At 40.7% G+C, this 19766-nt stretch overlaps 1 protein-coding gene across 6 annotated transcripts in view; it reads right to left on the reverse strand.

Moving 5' to 3' along the window:
- Nucleotides 1-19766, reverse strand: part of klhl32 (kelch-like family member 32) — a 116692-nt gene that overhangs the window by 48185 nt on the left and 48741 nt on the right. For all 6 annotated transcript variants that reach the window (XM_061916446.1, XM_061916445.1, XM_061916447.1 and 3 more), the window contains one exon: nucleotides 10802-10909. In XM_061916446.1, coding sequence (XP_061772430.1) covers nucleotides 10802-10909 — 108 coding nt within the window. The remainder of the gene's footprint in view (nucleotides 1-10801; nucleotides 10910-19766) is intronic.

The following is a 19766-nucleotide window of genomic DNA, read 5'->3' on the forward strand; positions in this document are numbered from 1 at the left end:
ATCTGCGCTTTTGCATGATTTACTAGCTACTATGGTAATCTACGTCACAGCAGCTCAGACGCGGCACCAAGCTGTGTGGGTGGGGAGCGTTTCCACAGAGTGTTTCCAGAGCGGGTGTCAGGGACGGACGCGGAAGGAGATACAACAAAGTCCTAAAGCTTAGTGATGTATCAGATTGTAGGTTTTTTTAAAAATTTGTATCCTTTGCGTTCATATTTCGCTGGTGGTTGCATTTTTGTTGCGTTTCGCTTGATTGTAAAATATGTCGATCGAGAGGGGGTGTGACGTTCATATGTTGTCAATATTCAGTGTTTTATCGTTCATAGTTAATATTGTAACTCCAACATTCTTTATTTTCATGTAAATTCCGGGTGTCTCATTCAGTAAAAAAAAAAAAAAAATCAATTTTTTAAGGCGGTCTGTCTTAATGTTTTTAGCATTCAATCAGACATTATTGTGAGGTTTTGTATTAGTGTTCCTAAAAATAAACCAATTTTTTTTCTCTAAACTTGGCCCCCTGAGTCAAAATAATTGACTCACCTTAATAATAACTCACCTTTTTTTTTTCATTTTTGGTTTAAACATTAGATACCTTTTTACCTGCACACTGCCTACGTCTGTCCTCTGATTATTGTGATCACGACGAACCATCGTCGTCGTCTCACGTGACAAAACAATTAGCTACCTGCACTGTGCAGACACTCAACAAGGGCACATTAATTGCAAATTATAATTACTGGTGTGCAAAAAATATTTTTAACCCAATTAGGTGAAATTACATAATCTCCCACGGCACACCAGACTGTATTTCACGGCATAGTGGTGGTTGAAAAAGACTGCTCTATGTAATACGTTTCTCATGGCCACCGACCTAATCACCCTTACTCCAAGCAATTATAGGAAAAACATTCTGGGTGTTTCATTCAGTAAAAAAAAAAAAAAGTAAAATTCCATTCCATTTTTTAAGGCAGTCTGTCATAATGTTTTTAGCATTCAATCAGACATTATTGTGAGGTTTTGTATTAGTGTTCCTAAAAATAAACAATTTTTTTCTCTAAACTTGGCCCCCCAAGTCAAAATATTTGCCCAGGCCTGCACTAAAGGCTGGTGTAATGAGCCTGTAAACACAACACTGACCAGACCCCTGCTATCAATGTATATTTTGGAGAGAAATGTAGTTCTAAAGTTATACCAAACCTTTTTTGAGCCAAGGCACATTTTTTTCATTAAAAAAATCCGGAGGCACACCACCAGCAGAAATCATTGAAAAATTTAACTCAGTAGCCGATATTGAAAATAAAATGACGTTCTCGCAATTGTTGGATATGAATTTAAAGGGGAACATTATCACAATTTCAGAAGGTTAAAACCAATAAAAATCAGTTCCCGGTGGCTTATTTTATTTTTCGAAGTTTTTTTCAAAATTTTACCCGTCCCGGAATATCCCTAAAAAAAGCTTTAAAGTGCTTGATTTTCGCTATTTGCCTAGGCCACTGTCCATTTCCCTGTGACGTCACATAGCTATTCCAATACAAACAATGGCGAATAGCACAGCAAGATATAGCGACATTAGCTTGGATTCAGACTCGGATTTCAGCGGCTTAAGCGATTCAACAGATTACGCATATATTGAAACAGATGGTTGGAGTATGGAGGCAGATAGCGAAAACGAAATTGAAGAAGAAACTGAAGCTATTGAGCGAATAGCTATTGACGCTATTCAGCCATGCATGTCTGTCTTAGCATCGCCGGTAAAATGTGCAGAACAACCGATCAGGATTTTTGCATTGACACTGGATCAACTTAAATCCGTCGATTGGTAAGTGTTTGTTTCGCATTAAATGTGGGTGAAAGGGAACGCTGGATGTAAATATACTTTCAAATGTACATACAGGTAGCCTAAATAGCATATTAACATCGATTAGCTGGCAGTCATGCCGCGACCAAATATGTCTGATTAGCACATAAGTCAATAAAATCAACAACACTCACTTTTGTGATTTCGTTGACTTTATCGTTGGGAATGCATCTGTTTTGAGTTTCGCAGGATATCCAGACATTCTTGCCATCTCTGTGCCATCTCTGTCGTAGCATCGCCGGTAAAAAAACAAACTAGGGACTTTCGCATCTCTTGACACTGGAGCAACTTAAATCTGTCGATTGGTATGTGTTTGTTTGGCAATAAATGTGGATGGAGGGAAAGGCTGTATGTAAATATAGCTACAAATGAGGCATAATGCTGCAATATGTACACAGCTAGCCTAAATAGCATGTTAGCATCAATTAGCATGCCATGCTAATCGATGCACATTCTACGTAAATCAACTTGAATCCGTCCCTGATCGTGTTGTTACACCCTCCGACAACACAACGACGAGGCATGATGTCTCCAAGGTATTGGAAAATAGTCGAAAAAACGGAAAATAACAGAGCTGATTTGACTCAATGCGTGTGATGTGGAGGGGAAAATGGCGTTGAGTACCGATGTGACGTCACGTTCTGACGTCGTCACTCAGAAAGGGATAAACAGAAACGCGTTTAATTCGCAAAAATTCACCCATTTAGAGTTCGGAAATCGGTTAAAAAAATATATGGTCTTTTTTCTGCAACATCAAGGTATATATTGACGCTTACATGGGTCTGGTGATAATGTTCCCCTTTAAACCATAACAGACCATGCATCACTTTAGCTCTTGTCTCAAAGTAGGTGTACTGTCACCACCTGTCACATCACGCCGTGACTTATTTTGAGTTTTTGGGTGTTTTCCTTTGTTTAGTGTTTTAGTTCTTATCTTACGCTCCTATTTTGGTGTTTCATCCTGTTTTGTTGGTAATTTCCTGTGCAGTTTCATTTCATCCCTGAGCGCTATTCTCCGCACCTGCTTTGTTTTCGCAATCGGGATTATCTAAGTAGTGCGGATGCTATCCTTCTTTGTGTGGACATTGTTGATTGTCATGTCATGTACGGATGTAAGTCTTTGCTGTCGTCCAGCATTTTGTGTTTTGTTTACTTTGCAGCCAGTTCAGTTTTAATTTCGTTTTGCATAGCCATCCCTAAGCTTCAATGGTTTTTCTTAGCGAAACTCACCTTTTTTTTAAATTTTTGGTTTAAACATTAGATACCTATTTACCTGCACCCTGCCTCCCGCTGTCGTCTGCATATTGTGATCACGACGAACCATCGTCGTCGTCTAACATGACAAAAAAATTAGCTACCTGCGCTGTACAGACACTCAACAAGGGCACATTAATTGCAAATTATAATTACTGGTGCGCAAAAAACATTTTTAACCCAATTAGGTGAAATTACATAATCTCCCACGGCACACCAGACTGTATTTCACGGCACAGTGGTTGAAAAAGACTGCCCTATGTAATACGTTTCTCATGGCCACCAACTTAATCACCCCTACTCCAAGCAATTATAGGGAAAAAAAAGAACAGTAACTCCACATGAAAATTTCAACTGCAGTAACTATTCTGTAATAACAGACATAAAAACACATTACGTACCATAATAGGATTGAATTATTTATCTGCTGATGTAAAAGGCAAAACCTGTGCGCCTAGTTGGAGCCAATCTTGAGTGTCACACTAAAGTGGATGGACTAAAAGGGAAAATACACAATGATAATAAATACAATTAGGGCTCTGTCTGAGTTGGCCAAACATTGGCTTTTTACTAGCTTGCAGAACGATATTGTTACAAGTGAATTGATGGCTGAAAAGCTTTAGGTTTGTGTAGGAGTACTTTGCTGCGTCTGCCAGGCTGCTTCAGTCAGACAGCATCAGAACACCAATCTGCACCAGAGAGTGGAATTGTGGGACTTATAGAGTCACTAAACATGCATTGCATTTGGTCATCAAATGAATCATGCACATGAATTTAACTGGATTCGTTTTTTTTGGCAGCCACAAAATTAGCCGTAAAGAATGAGAAAAAGTAAGATTTGTGTGTCATCGAATGGTACAGAAGGTACTTTTGATTTTTTAGTTTTTATGTATTTCTTAGAGAGTAATAAATACGGTGGGGCAAAAAAAGTATTTAGTCAGCCACCGTTTGTGCAAGTTCTCCCACTTAAAATGATGACAGAGGTCTGTAATTTTCATCAAAGGGACACTTCAACTGTGAGAGACAGAATGTGAAAAAAAATCCAGAAATTCAATATTGTAGGAATTTTAAAGAATTTATTTGTAAATTATGGTGGAAAATAAGTATTTGGTCAACCATTCAAAGCTCTCACTGATGGAAGGAGGTTTTGGCTCAAAATCTCACGATACATGGCCCCATTCATTCTTTCCTTAACACGGTTCAATCGTCCTGTCCCCTAAGCAGAAAAACAGCCCCAAAGCATGATGTTTCCACCCCCATGCTTCACAGTAGGTATGGTGTTCTTGGGATGCAACTCAGTATTCTTCTTCCTCCAAACACGACGAGTTGAGTTTATACCAAAAAGTTCTATTACATGACATTCTCCCAATCCTCTGCTGTATCATCCATGTATCCATTTTAGTATAAACTCGACTCGTCGTGTTTGGAGGAAAAAGAATACTATCATCAAAAGATTCAGAGAATCTGGAGAAATCACTGCACGTAAGCGGTAAGGCTGAACACAAACATTGAATGCCCATGACCTTTGATACCTCAGGCGGTGCTGCATCAAAAAGCGACATTAGCGTGTAAAAGATATCACCACGGGCTCAGGAACACTTTGGAAAACCCCAGTCAGTAACTACAGTTCGTCACTACATCTGTACTATGTAAAGCCAAAGCCATTTGTCAACAACACCCAGAAATGCCGCCGGCTTCCCTGGGCCCGAGATCATCTAATGATGCAAAGTGGAAAAGTGTTCTGTGGTCTGACGAGTCCACATTTCGAATTGTTTTTGTAAATATTCGACATCGTGTCATCCGGACCAAAGAGGAAGCAAACACTCCAGACTGTTATCGACGGAAAGTTCAAAAGCCAGCATCTGTGATGGTATGGGGGTGTATTACTGCCCTAGGCAAGGGTAACTTAGACATCTGTAAAGGCACCATTAATGCTAAAAGGTACATACAGGTTTTGGAACAACATATGCTGCCAACTAAGCGCTGTCTTTTTCATGGACGCCCCTGCTTATTTCAGCAAGACAATGCCAAACCACATGCAGCACATGTTACATCAGCGTGGCTTCACAAAAAAAGAGTGCAGGTTTACTGGCCCGCCTGCAGTCCGGACCTGTTTCCAATCGAAAATGTGTGATGTATTATGAAGCGTAAAATACGACAGCGGAGACCCCGGACTGTTGAACGACTGAAGCTCTACATAAAACAAGAATGGGAAAGAATTCCACTTTCAAAGCTTCAACAATAAGTTTCCTCAGTTCCTAAACGTTTATTGAGTGTTGTCAAAAGAAAAGGTTTTGATTGATTGATTGATACTTTTATTAGTAGATTGCACAGTTCAGTACATATTCCGTACAATTGACCACTAAATGGTAACACCCGAATAAGTTTTTCAACTTGTTTAAGTCGGGGTCCAGGTGATGTAACACAGTGGTGAACATGCCCTTTCCCAACTACGTTGGCACGTGTTGCAGCCATGAAATTCTAAGTTAATTATTATTTGCAAAAAAATAAATAATTTTATAAGTTTGAACATCAAATATCTTATCTTTGTAGTGCATTCAATTGAATATGGGTTTAAAATGCTTTGCAAATCATTGTATTCCGTTTATATTTACATCTAACACAATTTCCCAACTTATATGGAAACGGGGTTTGTATATGAACGAGGTAGATCTTTTTGATTTCGTCAATTTAAAAGTAGCTCGCCTGCAGAAAAAGTGTGGGCGCCTCTCATCCACAGCCTGTAGAAATGTATGTGAAGTGAATTCTATTTATATAACGCTTTTTCTCTAGTGACTCAAAGCACTTTACATAGTGAAACCCAAGATCTAAGTTACATTCAAACCAGTGTGGGTGGCACTGGGAGCAGGTGGGTAAAGTGTCTTGCCCAAGGACACAACGGCAGTGACTAGGATGGCAGAAGCGGGGATGGAACCTGGAACCCTCAAGTTGCTCTACCAACCGAGCTATACCGCCGTGTGTACAGCCTTTAGGCAGCGCCCACTTCTACGTCAACGTCAGTCTTGATACAGCTCATCTTTTCCGCGAAAAAGGGTGTACAGCAGGTTTCTGTGCGTAGGCCAGCTTGTTACATGAGGCCCCTGGACTTGGTCATTAGATAAATAGCTCCCCTGCTGAAAAACTGTGAGCAACCCTGGTTAAATCAGATTCAAGATTGCCTCAGTATATCTAAACCAGGGGTGCCCATTACGTCGATCGCGAGCTACCAGTCGACCGCGGGGGGGGTGTCAGTCGATCTCCAGCCAGGCTTTTAAAAAAAATAGACCTAAAAATTAGTGATCATCAATCTTCACCAAGATGTCACTTAAATGACATTCACGGTACCGGAGGGTCTTGTGAGATGACGCTGGCTGCTGCAAGATCATTATTATGAAAATATGACCGAGAGGAAGGCGAGAAGCACTTTTTATTTCAACAGACTCTCGCGCCGTACCTTCCGTCAAAACTCTAAAGGCCGACTGCACATTTCCTATCTTCACAATAAAAGCCCTGCTTCATGCTGCCTGCGCTAACTAAATACAGAGTCTCGGAAAACTGGCGTGCACAAGCCATCCCTCAGAAAGCTGGCGTGCACATCACTTGTGCACGCCAGCTTTCCGAGACTCTTATTTTGTTAGCGCAGGTAGCATGAAAGCAGGGCTTTTATTGTGAAGATAGGAAATGTGCAGTAGGCCTTTAGAGTTTTGACGGAAGGGACGGCGCGAAAGTCTGTTGAAATAAAAAGTGTTTCTCGCCTTCCTCTCTGTCATTTTTTCATAATAATGAACTGGCAGCAGCCAGCATCATCTCACAAGACCCTCGGGTGCCGTGAATGACAATCAAGCAAGCTACGGAATTTGCCGCCAATGTTTTTCTTGTAAAGTGTATGGAAGCTGGATGAATTAGATGCCAAAAACCAACCACTTTCATGTGGTATTGTACAGAAAGGACAACTTTTTTTCTCCTCCATTTGAAAATGTGGGCGTTATCATCATTACTGTCTGATTCCAATCAATGCAAGTCATCAGAATCAGGTAATACACCAACTTATATTCTTGTCTTTGTGAAAGAAAGACATCTATATGTGTTACACATGCTTGTATTATCATTAAACACATTTAACTTGTTTACAAAAATGTCTCTTTCATAAATAAATAAATATAAATGATAAATATAAATGAGGTAGATCCCCTCGAGTTGGTCAATTGAAAAGTAGCTCGCCTGCAGAAAACCTGTGGGCACCCCTGGTCTAAACATTAGCCACCCAGGATCCATGGGCTTCATTTACATGAAAGTTTGATGGTTGGGGGCAACAAAAAAATGGTAGTATTTTTGAGACCCCTGATACTGTATCGGATTTCAGGATGGACACCGAAACTCATTGTGTTCGACTTTAGAAGTCCCACTGTTTATAAAGCTTAAATTACAGCCCAGGTGTCAACGCTTTTGAGTCCAAAACAGCCTGTGACAGCATGACTCGTCAACCTGCATGGCATGTGGCTGAAGGATTTTAGTAGGTCATTATTTACGGTGTGGGGATAAGCATATTGCCCTCATCTCATCTGCTATCATCTCCTCTTGGCAGACAGGAGCTGAGCCAACCCATGCAGAGAGGCTTGCAAGCCTGCTGTTGACCTACTTACACTCCCTAACCAACTACTACTTGCTCATTTCCACCATGGAAATACAATTAGAAGTAATTACAACATGAGTTCCGGTCCTCCCAGCATACTTCATACGCCGCTCGGTTATTTATTGGACGGAACAACACGTACTGACGGTACAAAGGTCAAAAAGGTAGTAAGAAATGAACACACACTTTTTGTGACTGACTTATAGTGTGTTTCACAATAATGTAACACAAAACATTTCACTTTGTAGTACAGTGTGATTGAGCTGCCACATATTGCCAACACTACATCTACAGCCACGCTGCTGAATAAGATTATGCTGCTGAGATTAAAGTGGTAATCTGCAAAGGCCTTGTTATGATTTATTTAGGTGACGTAGTTAGCACTAGTGAAGAGTGAAAGAGGTACAAAATTAAAGTTGTATTCATTTTAATTTTTTTGTGCACAGTTAAATATATATATATAATATATATATATATATATATATATATATGTAGTTGTGGGAAAAATCACAAGACTACTTCATCTCTACAGAACTGTTTCATGAGGGGTTCCCTCAATCATCAGGAGATTTTAATGGAAGCCTTCACGTACAATTGGTTTATATAGGGCACAGAATGGGTGGGTACAGGCAGGTGTAGGGTGTGGTGATTGGTTCATGTGTTACCTAGGAGGTGTTTCCGTCTGTGGCGGCATGTTGAAATGATTTCACTGCGCTTGTTGAGGGATGACAGGTCTGGATGATATATAATAAACAGTTTCTCTTTTAAGCATAAGTTGCATCTTTTATTACCACTGTTGTTGCGCTCTACCACGGTATCGAGCACTATTCTCTGGATAATAATCCAATCAAGACATATATATATATATATATATGTGTATATATATATATATATATATATATATATATATATATATATATATATATATATATATATGTGTATATATATATATATATATATATATATATATACATACACACACATATTAGGGGACGGTGTGGCGTGGTTGGGAGAGTGGCCGTGCCAGCAACCTGAGGGTTCCTAGTTCAATCCACACCTTCTACCAACCTCGTCACGTCCGTTGCGTCCTTGAGCAAGACACTTTAGCTTTGGCTCCTGATGGGTCGTGGTTAGGGCCTTGCGTGGCAGTTCCCGCCATCAGTGTGTGAATGTGTGTGTGAATGGGTGAATGTGGAAATAGTGTCAAAGCGCTTTGAGTAGTATAACCCATTAACCATATACATCGTACTTGCCAACCTTGAGAACTCCGATTTTGGGGGGCAGAGGCGTGGTTGGGGCGGGGGCGTGGTTAAGAGGGAAGGAGTATATTTACATCTACAATTCACCAACTCGAGTATTTCATATATATTTTATATATATATATATATATGCATGAAATACTTCACTTTCATTGAATTCTAGCTGTATATATATTTATTTTATTATTTATATAGAAATAAAAGAAATAGTTGGATTTCAGACGGCACCTATCAAATAGAAAGTAATAAAAACACAGTTGTTCTACTAACTGTACTCAATAACCACTTGAGGTGATGAAGTTACGTCTCTTTACTGTGGGCTTCAGAAGTTGAACATACTCCCTCACTTGCCGTCAGGTGCGCAACACCACGTAAATCGTTGGCCAATCAAAAGGCAACCCCATAACGCTATAGCCAACATTCACCAGGAGATGGCAACAGACAACATAGATCACACTATTACAGACTCGTCGCCATGGCTGTAACCTCGTTCTTCTGCTTCATCTTTTTGTGTGTGCAGTTTTTTTATTAAAATCTGTAGATTTTGTAACATGATTGGGCAGTCAAGCTGTTTATATAGTGGGAAAGCGGACGTGAAAACAGGCTGTCCCCACTCAGGTCCGCATGGAGTTGGAGGGGGCGTGGCCTCCAGCTCCGGCTGAATTTCGGGAGAAAATTTCTTCCGGGAGGTTTTCGGGAGAGGCGCTGAATTTCGGGAGTCTCCCGGAAAATCCGGGAGGGTTGGCAAGTATGATATATATATATATATATATATATATATATATATATATATATATATATATATATATATATATATATATATATATATATATATATATATATATATATATATATATGTGTACACATACTGTATGTGTATATATATATATATATATATGTATATATATATATATATATATATATATACATAAATATATATACATATAAATGAATACATATACATACTACATACATATATATATCATTGTTAGAGGCTTGCATGGCAGATCCCGCCATCAGTGTGTGAATGTGGAAATAGGGTCAAAGCACTTTGAGCACATTGAATGTAGAAAAGTGTTATACAAATATAAGCCATGTATTACTAGTGTGTGTGTGTGTGTGTGTGTGTGTGTGAGTAAAAAAAATATATGTAGGTGCGTGTTGCGATCTTTGTGTCTGTGTTTAGACGGATTGTTGCACACACACACAAGGTCGCGTGTAAACACACAAATTTAAACACACAAATAGAGATTGTTTTACAAACACACATACTGTATCCAAACACAGACACACATTTCGAAACACGAGCACACAGATTCTGAATCGCAACAAAGATAGTTTTTTTTTTTTATATACACACACACACACACACACACACACACACACACACACACACACACACAGATTGCAACACGGACACACTGATTGGTTTCACATATACAGACAAATCCAAACACACACACACATCCAACATTTGACTTTAAGAATTGGATGTGAATAGAATTAACATTTAAACAGCACCACTGGCTATTAATATCCATCCATCCATCCATTTTCTACCGCTTATTCCCTTTCGGGGTCGCGGGGGGCGCTGGCGCCTATCTTAGCTACAATCGGGCGGAAGGCTACTAATATATGTTTTATAAATGCAAATAACACATAATGGATCAATAATCATAATAACTTGGATTTATTCATGTATTTTTCATAAAACCCAAGGAAAAATACTGACCTAAAGTAAGAAGAATTTATCCATGTTCAAAAAATGTCAATTTAACAGCATGTGGTCTTGCTCACCTGTCCAGTGTAGGCAAAGTCCAAGGCGTGCTTCAGTCCAACACGGGTTACTCCTTGCAGAGTAACTTCATCTGCCGCACTCTCCACCATGCACAAGCTGAACATGGCCTGCAGACACACAGTCCAAACATGAAGGTCAGCTAAGGGACTTTTGGCATTTCACGGAATCTCCCAACTGTATCCAATCGTTTAAAAAGTGGACCTATCAGGATTTTAATCCAACCCACTTATTTGGGGTCAAGATAATATATATTAAATATGCTTTAGTGTCAATTTTGCTCTACAGTCACTATTTTAACCTACTTTCTGAGTATGTCTGCAAATTGTTAGGTTTGTGTGTGAAGGCATTTCCTTAAGTATTGCAAGAAAAACCCTAGATGCCCCTCCTTCCCAAAAACTATCAGACCCCAACAGTGTGCCCACTATTGAAAAAAAAAAAAAAAAAAAACAGCATTCAGAGGCAACCCAAATGCATAAAACCTGCGATTTATTTGACGCTTTGGCATTGTTTAACAGAAGTATCAAACATTGTAACAAGATTTAAAATTCAAAAGAGAGGAAAATCATTATTGGTGCCTCTTTGACATCAATGAGTTGTTGTTGTTGTTGCACAACTGGACAGAAAATGAGCTGCATCAGCATAAATGTATATATTGTATATGCAGTAAATCAAGATAGTGCGTTATGCAGCACTGCTTTTTTCCTCTACTTCTGTTATGCACAAACACCAGGCGTGCAAAATCAACGCTGCGGTCAATGCCGTGCAGCCTGACCCTGCTGAGTGCAAGTGCGGCTTGTTGTTCGCGCATCAAAGTTATCGATTGCTGTCACTGCATGATAGGGTGTAATCCATTGATCATGTTGCAGACAGACATGATAAAGATTGCCTTGTATTTTCATCCATTCAATGTTGTTTCTCTCTGATGATCCCAAACTGACATTTAAATACATTTGATATTTAAATTTAATTTCAAAGTGATATATTTTTTCCTGCAATTGCGTAGAATGGCACTCAATCATACAGAAAGATGACATTTTGGAAACCACTACTTTATTACCACAAAAGAGTGCCATCAAAGTCAAAGTAGTAATTTGTTGACACTGTGTCTGACATGAAAATATTATCTCTGCCAAGCCCCAAAATGTTAATTTATAATTGGGTTTGATTATATTTAATTTTTTGGTTAGTTAGTTGTATGGCGGTTATTATATACTAGTTGCATTTGGGCAAAGGGAGGCAGTAATGTACAAAAAAAATACATTAATGAGCTTGTCAGCCCTCTAAAAGTTAGTAAAAGATTTTAAGGTGCTTTTTGTTAAATTAATCTGATTTATTAGGTCCAACTTTGCGATTCAATAATAACGTGATCATGTGGTGGATTTGTAAGAAATCTCTAAGGCACACTAAACACAGTAGGGTTGCATTGCAAAAAAGAGTAGTCAAAATATAAGAAAATATGAATAATTAATATTATTAATAAAATATTAATATTGATCATACAATGACTCCCTACAAATACTACAAATGAACTAGCTGCATAGACGGATCATTTTACTTGATAGAACAACCTAAATAAAGATTTGCATACAAATGTATATAATAGAGATGTCCTTTAATATCGGCCGATAAATGTTTTAAAATGTAATATCGGAAATTATCGGTATCGGTTGCAAAAAGTTAAATTCATGACTTTTTAAAACGGACGTAGGGAGTAGTACAGGGCATCAATAAACCTTAAAAGGAACCGCCTTTGCATGCAGGCCCAATCACATAATATCTACGGCTTTTCACACACACAAGTGAATGCCATGCATACTAGGTCAACAGCCATACAGGTCACACTGAGGGTGGCCGTATAAACAACTTTAACACTGTTACAAATATGCGCCACACTGTGAACCCACACCAAATAAGAATGACAAACACATTTCGGGAGAACATCCGCACTGTAACACAACATAAACACAACAGAACAAATACACAAAACCCCTTGCAGCACTACCTCTTCTTGGACGCTACAATATACAAATGTATTATTAGCCTGTGGGAAAAGTTTATTTTGATATTTACCTGAGAAGGCTGCAAATAGAAAAGAGGCATTCAATTTCTATTTAAATTTGATTTGATATGCCATTGCTATTTTTAAATTATTAGTATTATTTGAAACTTGATTTTGCATGTCACTATAAAGTTATATAAGTCTCGCTTGTTCAATATTCAATGCAAAACTTGTTTGGGTCCCTATTAAAAGGTTAACTTGTTCAACCTTGGCCCGTGGCTTTGTTCAGTTAAACACATTTCGGGAGAACATCCGCACTGTAACACAAAAACACAACACAACACAACAAATACCCAGAGCCCCTTGCAGCACTAACTCTTCCGACGCTACAATATACACCCTGCCCACACTACCCCGCCCCCCACCCACCTCAACCCCGCCCCCTACAACCCCGCCCACTTCAACCTCCTCATGCTTACTCAGGGAGAGTATGTCCCAAATTCCAAGCTGCTGTTTTGAAGCATGTTAAAAAAAAAATGCACTTTATGACTTCAACAATACTTATGGCAGTGCCATGTTGGCATTTTTTTTCCATAACTTGAGTTGATTTATTTTGGAAAACCTTGTTACATTGTTTCATGCATCCAGCAGGGCATCACAACAAAATTAGACATAATAATGTGTTAATTCCATGACTGTATATATTGATTATCGGTGGATATCGGAATCGGTAATTAAGAATTGATACCGGCAAGAAAGCCATTATCGGACATCTCTAGTATATAAATATGTTATTTTGAAAACAAGCATTGTTCAACTTGCAATTCTTAAATTATGTGGAAGTTGCAGAATTTTTAAACAAGATTTTCTATCTGGGGGGGAAACCAAAATGTAATTTTCTTAATGTTATCATCTTTGAATTAGATAGAAAAAAAATCTAAGTATTCATGCTAAAATTAGGATTAGTTCATGACAAAAAATAAGTAAATAGCATTTACAACTAGGGAAATTTGAAGAAAAAAAAGGTGCAATCTTAAGCAAGTGGCAAATAATTAGCAATGTGCCTAAGTTGCCTAATTTGAACCCTTTTGCGTGCAGCAGTAACAGTAGAAGTAGTTTTTACAACTGTGGCTCTTGCATTGGCTCTCATGTGGTTGTGCATGTGTGCCAAATTAAGAGTCCAGTGTGTGTCGAACCACATTATACGCCTCAAAAGCTCAAAGGCGGGCCAGTAAAAGTACGCATTTGCCTCAAAACCCCAGCCCAATTCTTACTGAATCATGACGCACATGAACTTTAACTCAGCAATGGCCCCTTGTTTCCTGCGGCATATGGTCATATAAGACTAGGGAAGGACTGGAAGCTTGAGCATCTCTGCTGCGAGCACAGCCTCTTTGATTTAAGACTCAGCTAATTAAAAATCCACTGGTCCATTGAGCACAGAGTCCTGTGGCAAAACTGGAGGTATAATAGCGGGAGGGCTGCAGTCTGCACACATGAGTGTTAAACACAGCAAAGTGGTTGGAGACAGGCAGAGAGTGAAAAGAAAAAAAAAAAAATGCTTGTCCTTTGCGTGCTCATCCGAGCTTTTGTGATATTAATGTGGACACTGGCAGTGTTTGTAGAGCTGTTTGTCACTGGCATGAATGTTCCTGACCTTGGTGTAGGTGCTAAGGGACAGCTGATGATGGATGGCTCAGCAGACTTGGGATATAGATCCAATGCAGAAACACATCCAGTCCTGTTCACTGCAGTCCCTTTCGTAATGATGTTGCAGAATGAGTGCACTGTTGCACTCATTCTGACCAGCCATCCATCCATCCATTTTCTACCGCTTATTCCCTTTTGGGGTCGCTGGCGCCTATCTCAGCTACAATCGGGCGAAAGGCGGGGTACACCCTGGACAAGTCGCCACCTCATCGCAGGGCCAACACAGACAACATTCACACTCACATTCACACACTAGGGCCAATTTAGTATTGCCAATCAACTTATCCCCAGGTGCATGTCTTTGGAAGTGGGAGGAAGCCGGAGTACCCGGAGGGAACCCACGCATTCACGGGGAGAACATGCAAACTCCACACAGAAAGATCCGGAGCCTGGATTTGAACCCAGGACTGCAGGACCTTCGTATTGTGAGGCAGACGCACTAACCCCTCTTCCACCGTGAAGCCGTTTTGTTTTAATCCAATGCAAATATCAGTACTGCATCCTTGGATACTTGCCAGTACTCACAATAAGCTATTAGATTTTTCTTTCCACATTCTTACAAAACTAAGCTCTCCAGGTCCAAAGGCAAAACCCAGTAACTCCATTTTGGTCAAAACTGAGCTGATAATAATTTTGGAGTCCCTAGGTGATATGCTTTACAATAGTGTATGCGATATTGTAATTTGTTCCGTAAGTAAGAAGTTACGCGCATGGCAGGACCTAGCAACTACCACATAACCGCGTAGATACAACAGAAAAACCTAGTATCTCAAGGGACCAATCGGAGCTTCTTCGTCAGTCGCCTAATTGTCTTTAATGAGACATTTGCACGAATGGGGGCCGACGGTCAACCTGATTATGTGATATTATGGCACGAGGGGATATTTGGAAGATTGGCCCAGGACGTTGCAAGCACCTTCATTAAATGTATTGTTCTTGATTCTTCCCCTTGCGTACTCTTTTGGGGCAGATAACTGTGGAGATCAAAATAAAAACTGGACGCTGTACACGGCTCTTGCCCAATGTGCAAACGCAGAATGGGGCCCACCCGAGATTCTGATAAAATATCTGGAGAAAGGGCACACGTTCATGAGAGCAGATTCAATCCACGGCTCGATCGGCAAGAATAATGAAAGTTTAAGAAAACATCTATACGTTTGATGACTTTGTAGATCTTTGTAAGACAGCATCAAGATAAGATTGGTTTTCCTTTGTTTTCTCAAAATCAGCTAGAAGTGAGTTACTAGGTTTTGCCTTTGGACGGGAGAGCTGTTGATGACATAGAAAATCCTTGCTTAAACTCACCATATAAAAGAACCAAACTCTTAATCATCTGCTTTGTCAGAGCCTGGCAAGAACACAACATACTCCGCGTAAAGTCACATTTCTATTCACCGTCTTTGCTTTTTCTAATGTCCTGCTGTCCTTGGAACAACTGTATTTATTGCTGGATTTTTTTTAGGTTTTTTGATATCTTATTAAACTCAAAGGCACTTTGTGTGTGTAAAATCCTCCCTCGAAAAAATGTAAAACACTTACTTAGAATACACACAATAAAAGGACAAAATAATCACATATACTTGTTAACTAACAGAATACTGAGGTATGGCTGGACTTGTTTGTTTCCAACTTTTTCTGACCAATGACCACTCACACGACACATTAGGTACGCTGTCTATTTACAGAGCAAACAACCTGAAACAAGGTAAAAGTCTAATTTTGGCAGGCAGCTAACGCCATCTTATATGCTTGACTTGCATAACAAATGTTCTCATGGGGGCATGTGAGGACATGTCCGCAGCTACAGTAGGGGTCGCCAGACTATGGCCAACTAGACCAGATCTGCCAGTGTCCAAAACATAAAAAACACTAGTTTGTTAGTTTTTTTTAATTTAGATTTTAATTGTTATTTTGGCGGTCCGCTCCCTGTATGATCGGTGTCAGAGCTTGGTCCGCATTGCCGGCAGTAAGTCGGACTCGTTTCCAGTGAGGGTTGGACTCCGCCAAGGCTGTCCTTTGTCACTGATTCTGTTCATAACTTTTATGGACAGAATTTCTAGGCCCAGTCAAGGCGTTGAGGGGTTCCGGTTTGGTGGCCGCGGGATCAGGTCTCTGCTTTTCGCAGATGATGTGGTCCTGATGGCTTCATCTGACCGAGATCTTCAGCTCTCACTGGATCGGTTCGCAGCCGAGTGTGAAGCGACCGGAATGAGAATCAGTACCTCCAAGTCCGAGTCCATGGTTCTTGCCCGGATAAGGGTGGAGTGCCATCTCCGGGTTGGGGAGGAGACCCTGCCCCAAGTGGAGGAGTTCAAGTACCTAGGAGTCTTGTTCACGAGTGAGGGAAGAGTGGATCGTGAGATCGACAGGCGGATCGGTGCGGCGTCTTCAGTAATGCGGACGCTGTATCGATCCGTTGTGGTGAAGAAGGAGCTGAGCCGGAAGGCAAAGCTCTCAATTTACCGGTCGATCTACGTTCCCATCCTCACCTATAGTCATGAGCTTTGGGTCATGACCGAAAGGATAAGATCACGGTTACAAGCGGACGAAATGAGTTTCCTCCGCCGTGTGGCGGGGCTCTGCCTTAGAGATAGGGTGAGAAGCTCTGTCATCCGCGAGGAACTCAAAGTAAAGCCGCTGCTCCTTCACATGGAGAGGAGCCAGATGAGGTGGTTCGGGCATCTGGTCAGGATGCCACCCGAACGCCTCCCTAGTGAGGTGTTTAGGGCACGTCCAACCAGTAGGAAGCCACGGGGAAGACCCAGGACACGTTGGGAAGACTATGTCTCCCGCCTGGCCTGGGAACGCCTTGGGATCCCCCGGGAAGAGCTAGACGAAGTGGCTGGGGAGAGGGAAGTCTGGGCTTCCCTGCTTAGGCTGCTGCCCCCGCGACCCGACCTCGGATAAGCGGAAGATGATGGATGGATGGATGGATGGATGGATGGATTGTTATTTTGTGTATTTATTTGCACATGTCAAAATTTCAATGTTGATGATGTGCATTTATTTAGAAAACAAAGGTTATGGAAAGCAGAAAATTTGTGAAAAAAGTTGAAATAAATATATTTCAACTTTTTTCCCGAAAATACAATGAAGTGTGTTTTTACCCGATTACTCGATTAATTGAACAAACTAATCAATACATAATTTAATTACTAAAATAGTCTAGAGTCGCAACCCGACTTTGAATACTTTTCACCGTGGGGCGGTATAGCTCGGTTGGTAGAGTGGCCGTGCTAGCAACTTGAGGGTTGCAGGTTCAATTCCCGCTTCTGCCATCCTAGTCACTGCTGTTGTGTCCTTGGGCAAGACACTTTACCCACCTGCTCCCAGTGCCACCCACACTGGTTTAAATGTAATTTAGATATTGGGTTTCACTATGTAAAGCGCTTTGAGTCACTAGAGAAAAGCGCTATATAAATATAATTCACTTCACTTCACATTGAGGGATGGATATGTTTGGTCTTTATTCATGCTTGGACATTACACAAGCCTCCAGCTAGGGGGCAGCAGTGCACACATTAACACCATCCCCACTGGTTAAGAGTTGACCATGGCCAGGCTATAAGACAGGGGTCGGGAACCTTTTTGGCTGAGAGAGCCAAAAAGTCAAATATTTTAAAACATATTTCCATAAGAGCCATATAATATTTTTGTTTAACACTGAACACAACTAAACACGTGTATTTTTAAGTAAGACCAACATTTCTAGAGTATAATAGGTCGTATTCTTTGTAATAACATTGTTATTCTATCAATCAATCAATCAATCAATGTTTACTTATATAGCCCTAAATCACTAGTGTCTCAAAGGGCTGCACAAACCACCACGACATCCTCGGTAGGCCCACATAAGGGCAAGGAAAACTCACACCCAGTGGGACATCGGTGACAATAATGATCCAGTGGGACGTCTGTGACAATAATGATTATGAGAACCTTAGAGAGGAGGAAAGCAATGGATGTCGAGCGGGTCTAACATGATACTGTGAAAGTTCAATCCACAATGGATCCAACATAGTCGCGAGAGTCCAGTCCAAAGCGGGTCCAACTCAGCAGCGAGAGTCCCGTTCACAGCGGAGCCAGCAGGAAACCATCCCAAGCGGAGGCGGATCAGCAGCGCAGAGATGTCGAGGCGGATCAGCAGCGCAGAGATGTCCCCAGCCGATACACAGGCAAGCAGTACATGGCCACCGGATCGGACCGGACCCCCTCCACAGGGGAGAGTGGGACATAGAAGAAAAAGAAAAGAAACAGCAGATCAACTGGTCTAAAAAGGGAGTCTATTTAAAGGCTACAGTATACAAATGAGTTTTAAGGTGAGACTTAAATGCTTCTACTGAGGTGGCATCTCGAACTGTTACCGGGAGGGCATTCCAGAGTACTGGAGCCCGAACGGAAAACGCTCTATAGCCCGCAGACTTTTTTTGGGCTTTGGGAATCACTAACAAGCCGGAGTCCTTTGAACGCAGATTTCTTGCCGGGACATATGGTACAATACAATCGGCAAGATAGGATGGAGCTAGACCGTGTAGTATTTTATACGTAAGTAGTAAAACCTTAAAGTCACATCTTAAGTGCACAGGAAGCCAGTGCAGGTGAGCCAGTACAGGCGTAATGTGATCAAACTTTCTTGTTCTTGTCAAAAGTCTAGCAGCCGCATTTTGTACCAACTGTAATCTTTTAATGCTAGACATGGGGAGACCCGAAAATAATACGTTACAGTAGTCGAGGCGAGACGTAACAAACGCATGGATAATGATCTCAGCGTCTTTAGTGGACAGAATGGAGCGAATTTTAGCGATATTACGGAGATGAAAGAAGGCCGTTTTAGTAACGCTTTTAATGTGTGCCTCAAAGGAGAGAGTTGGGTCGAAGATAATACCCAGATTCTTTACCGTGTCGCCTTGTTTAATTGTTTGGTTGTCAAATGTTAGAGTTGTATTATTAAATAGAGTTCGGTGTCTAGCAGGACCGATAATCAGCATTTCCGTTTTTTTGGCGTTGAGTTGCAAAAAGTTAGCGGACATCCATTGTTTAATTTCATTAAGACACGCCTCCAGCTGACTACAATCCGGCGTGTTGGTCAGCTTTAGGGGCATGTAGAGTTGGGTGTCATCAGCATAACAGTGAAAGCTAACACCGTATTTGCGTATGATGTCACCTAGCGGCAGCATGTAGATGCTGAAGAGTGCAGGGCCAAGGACCGAACCCTGGGGAACTCCACACGTTACCTTAACGTAGTCCGAGGTCAC

The sequence above is a fragment of the Nerophis ophidion genome, linkage group LG11 (genome assembly GCF_033978795.1).
Source record: "Nerophis ophidion isolate RoL-2023_Sa linkage group LG11, RoL_Noph_v1.0, whole genome shotgun sequence".
NCBI classification, from domain to species: Eukaryota; Metazoa; Chordata; class Actinopteri; order Syngnathiformes; family Syngnathidae; genus Nerophis; species Nerophis ophidion.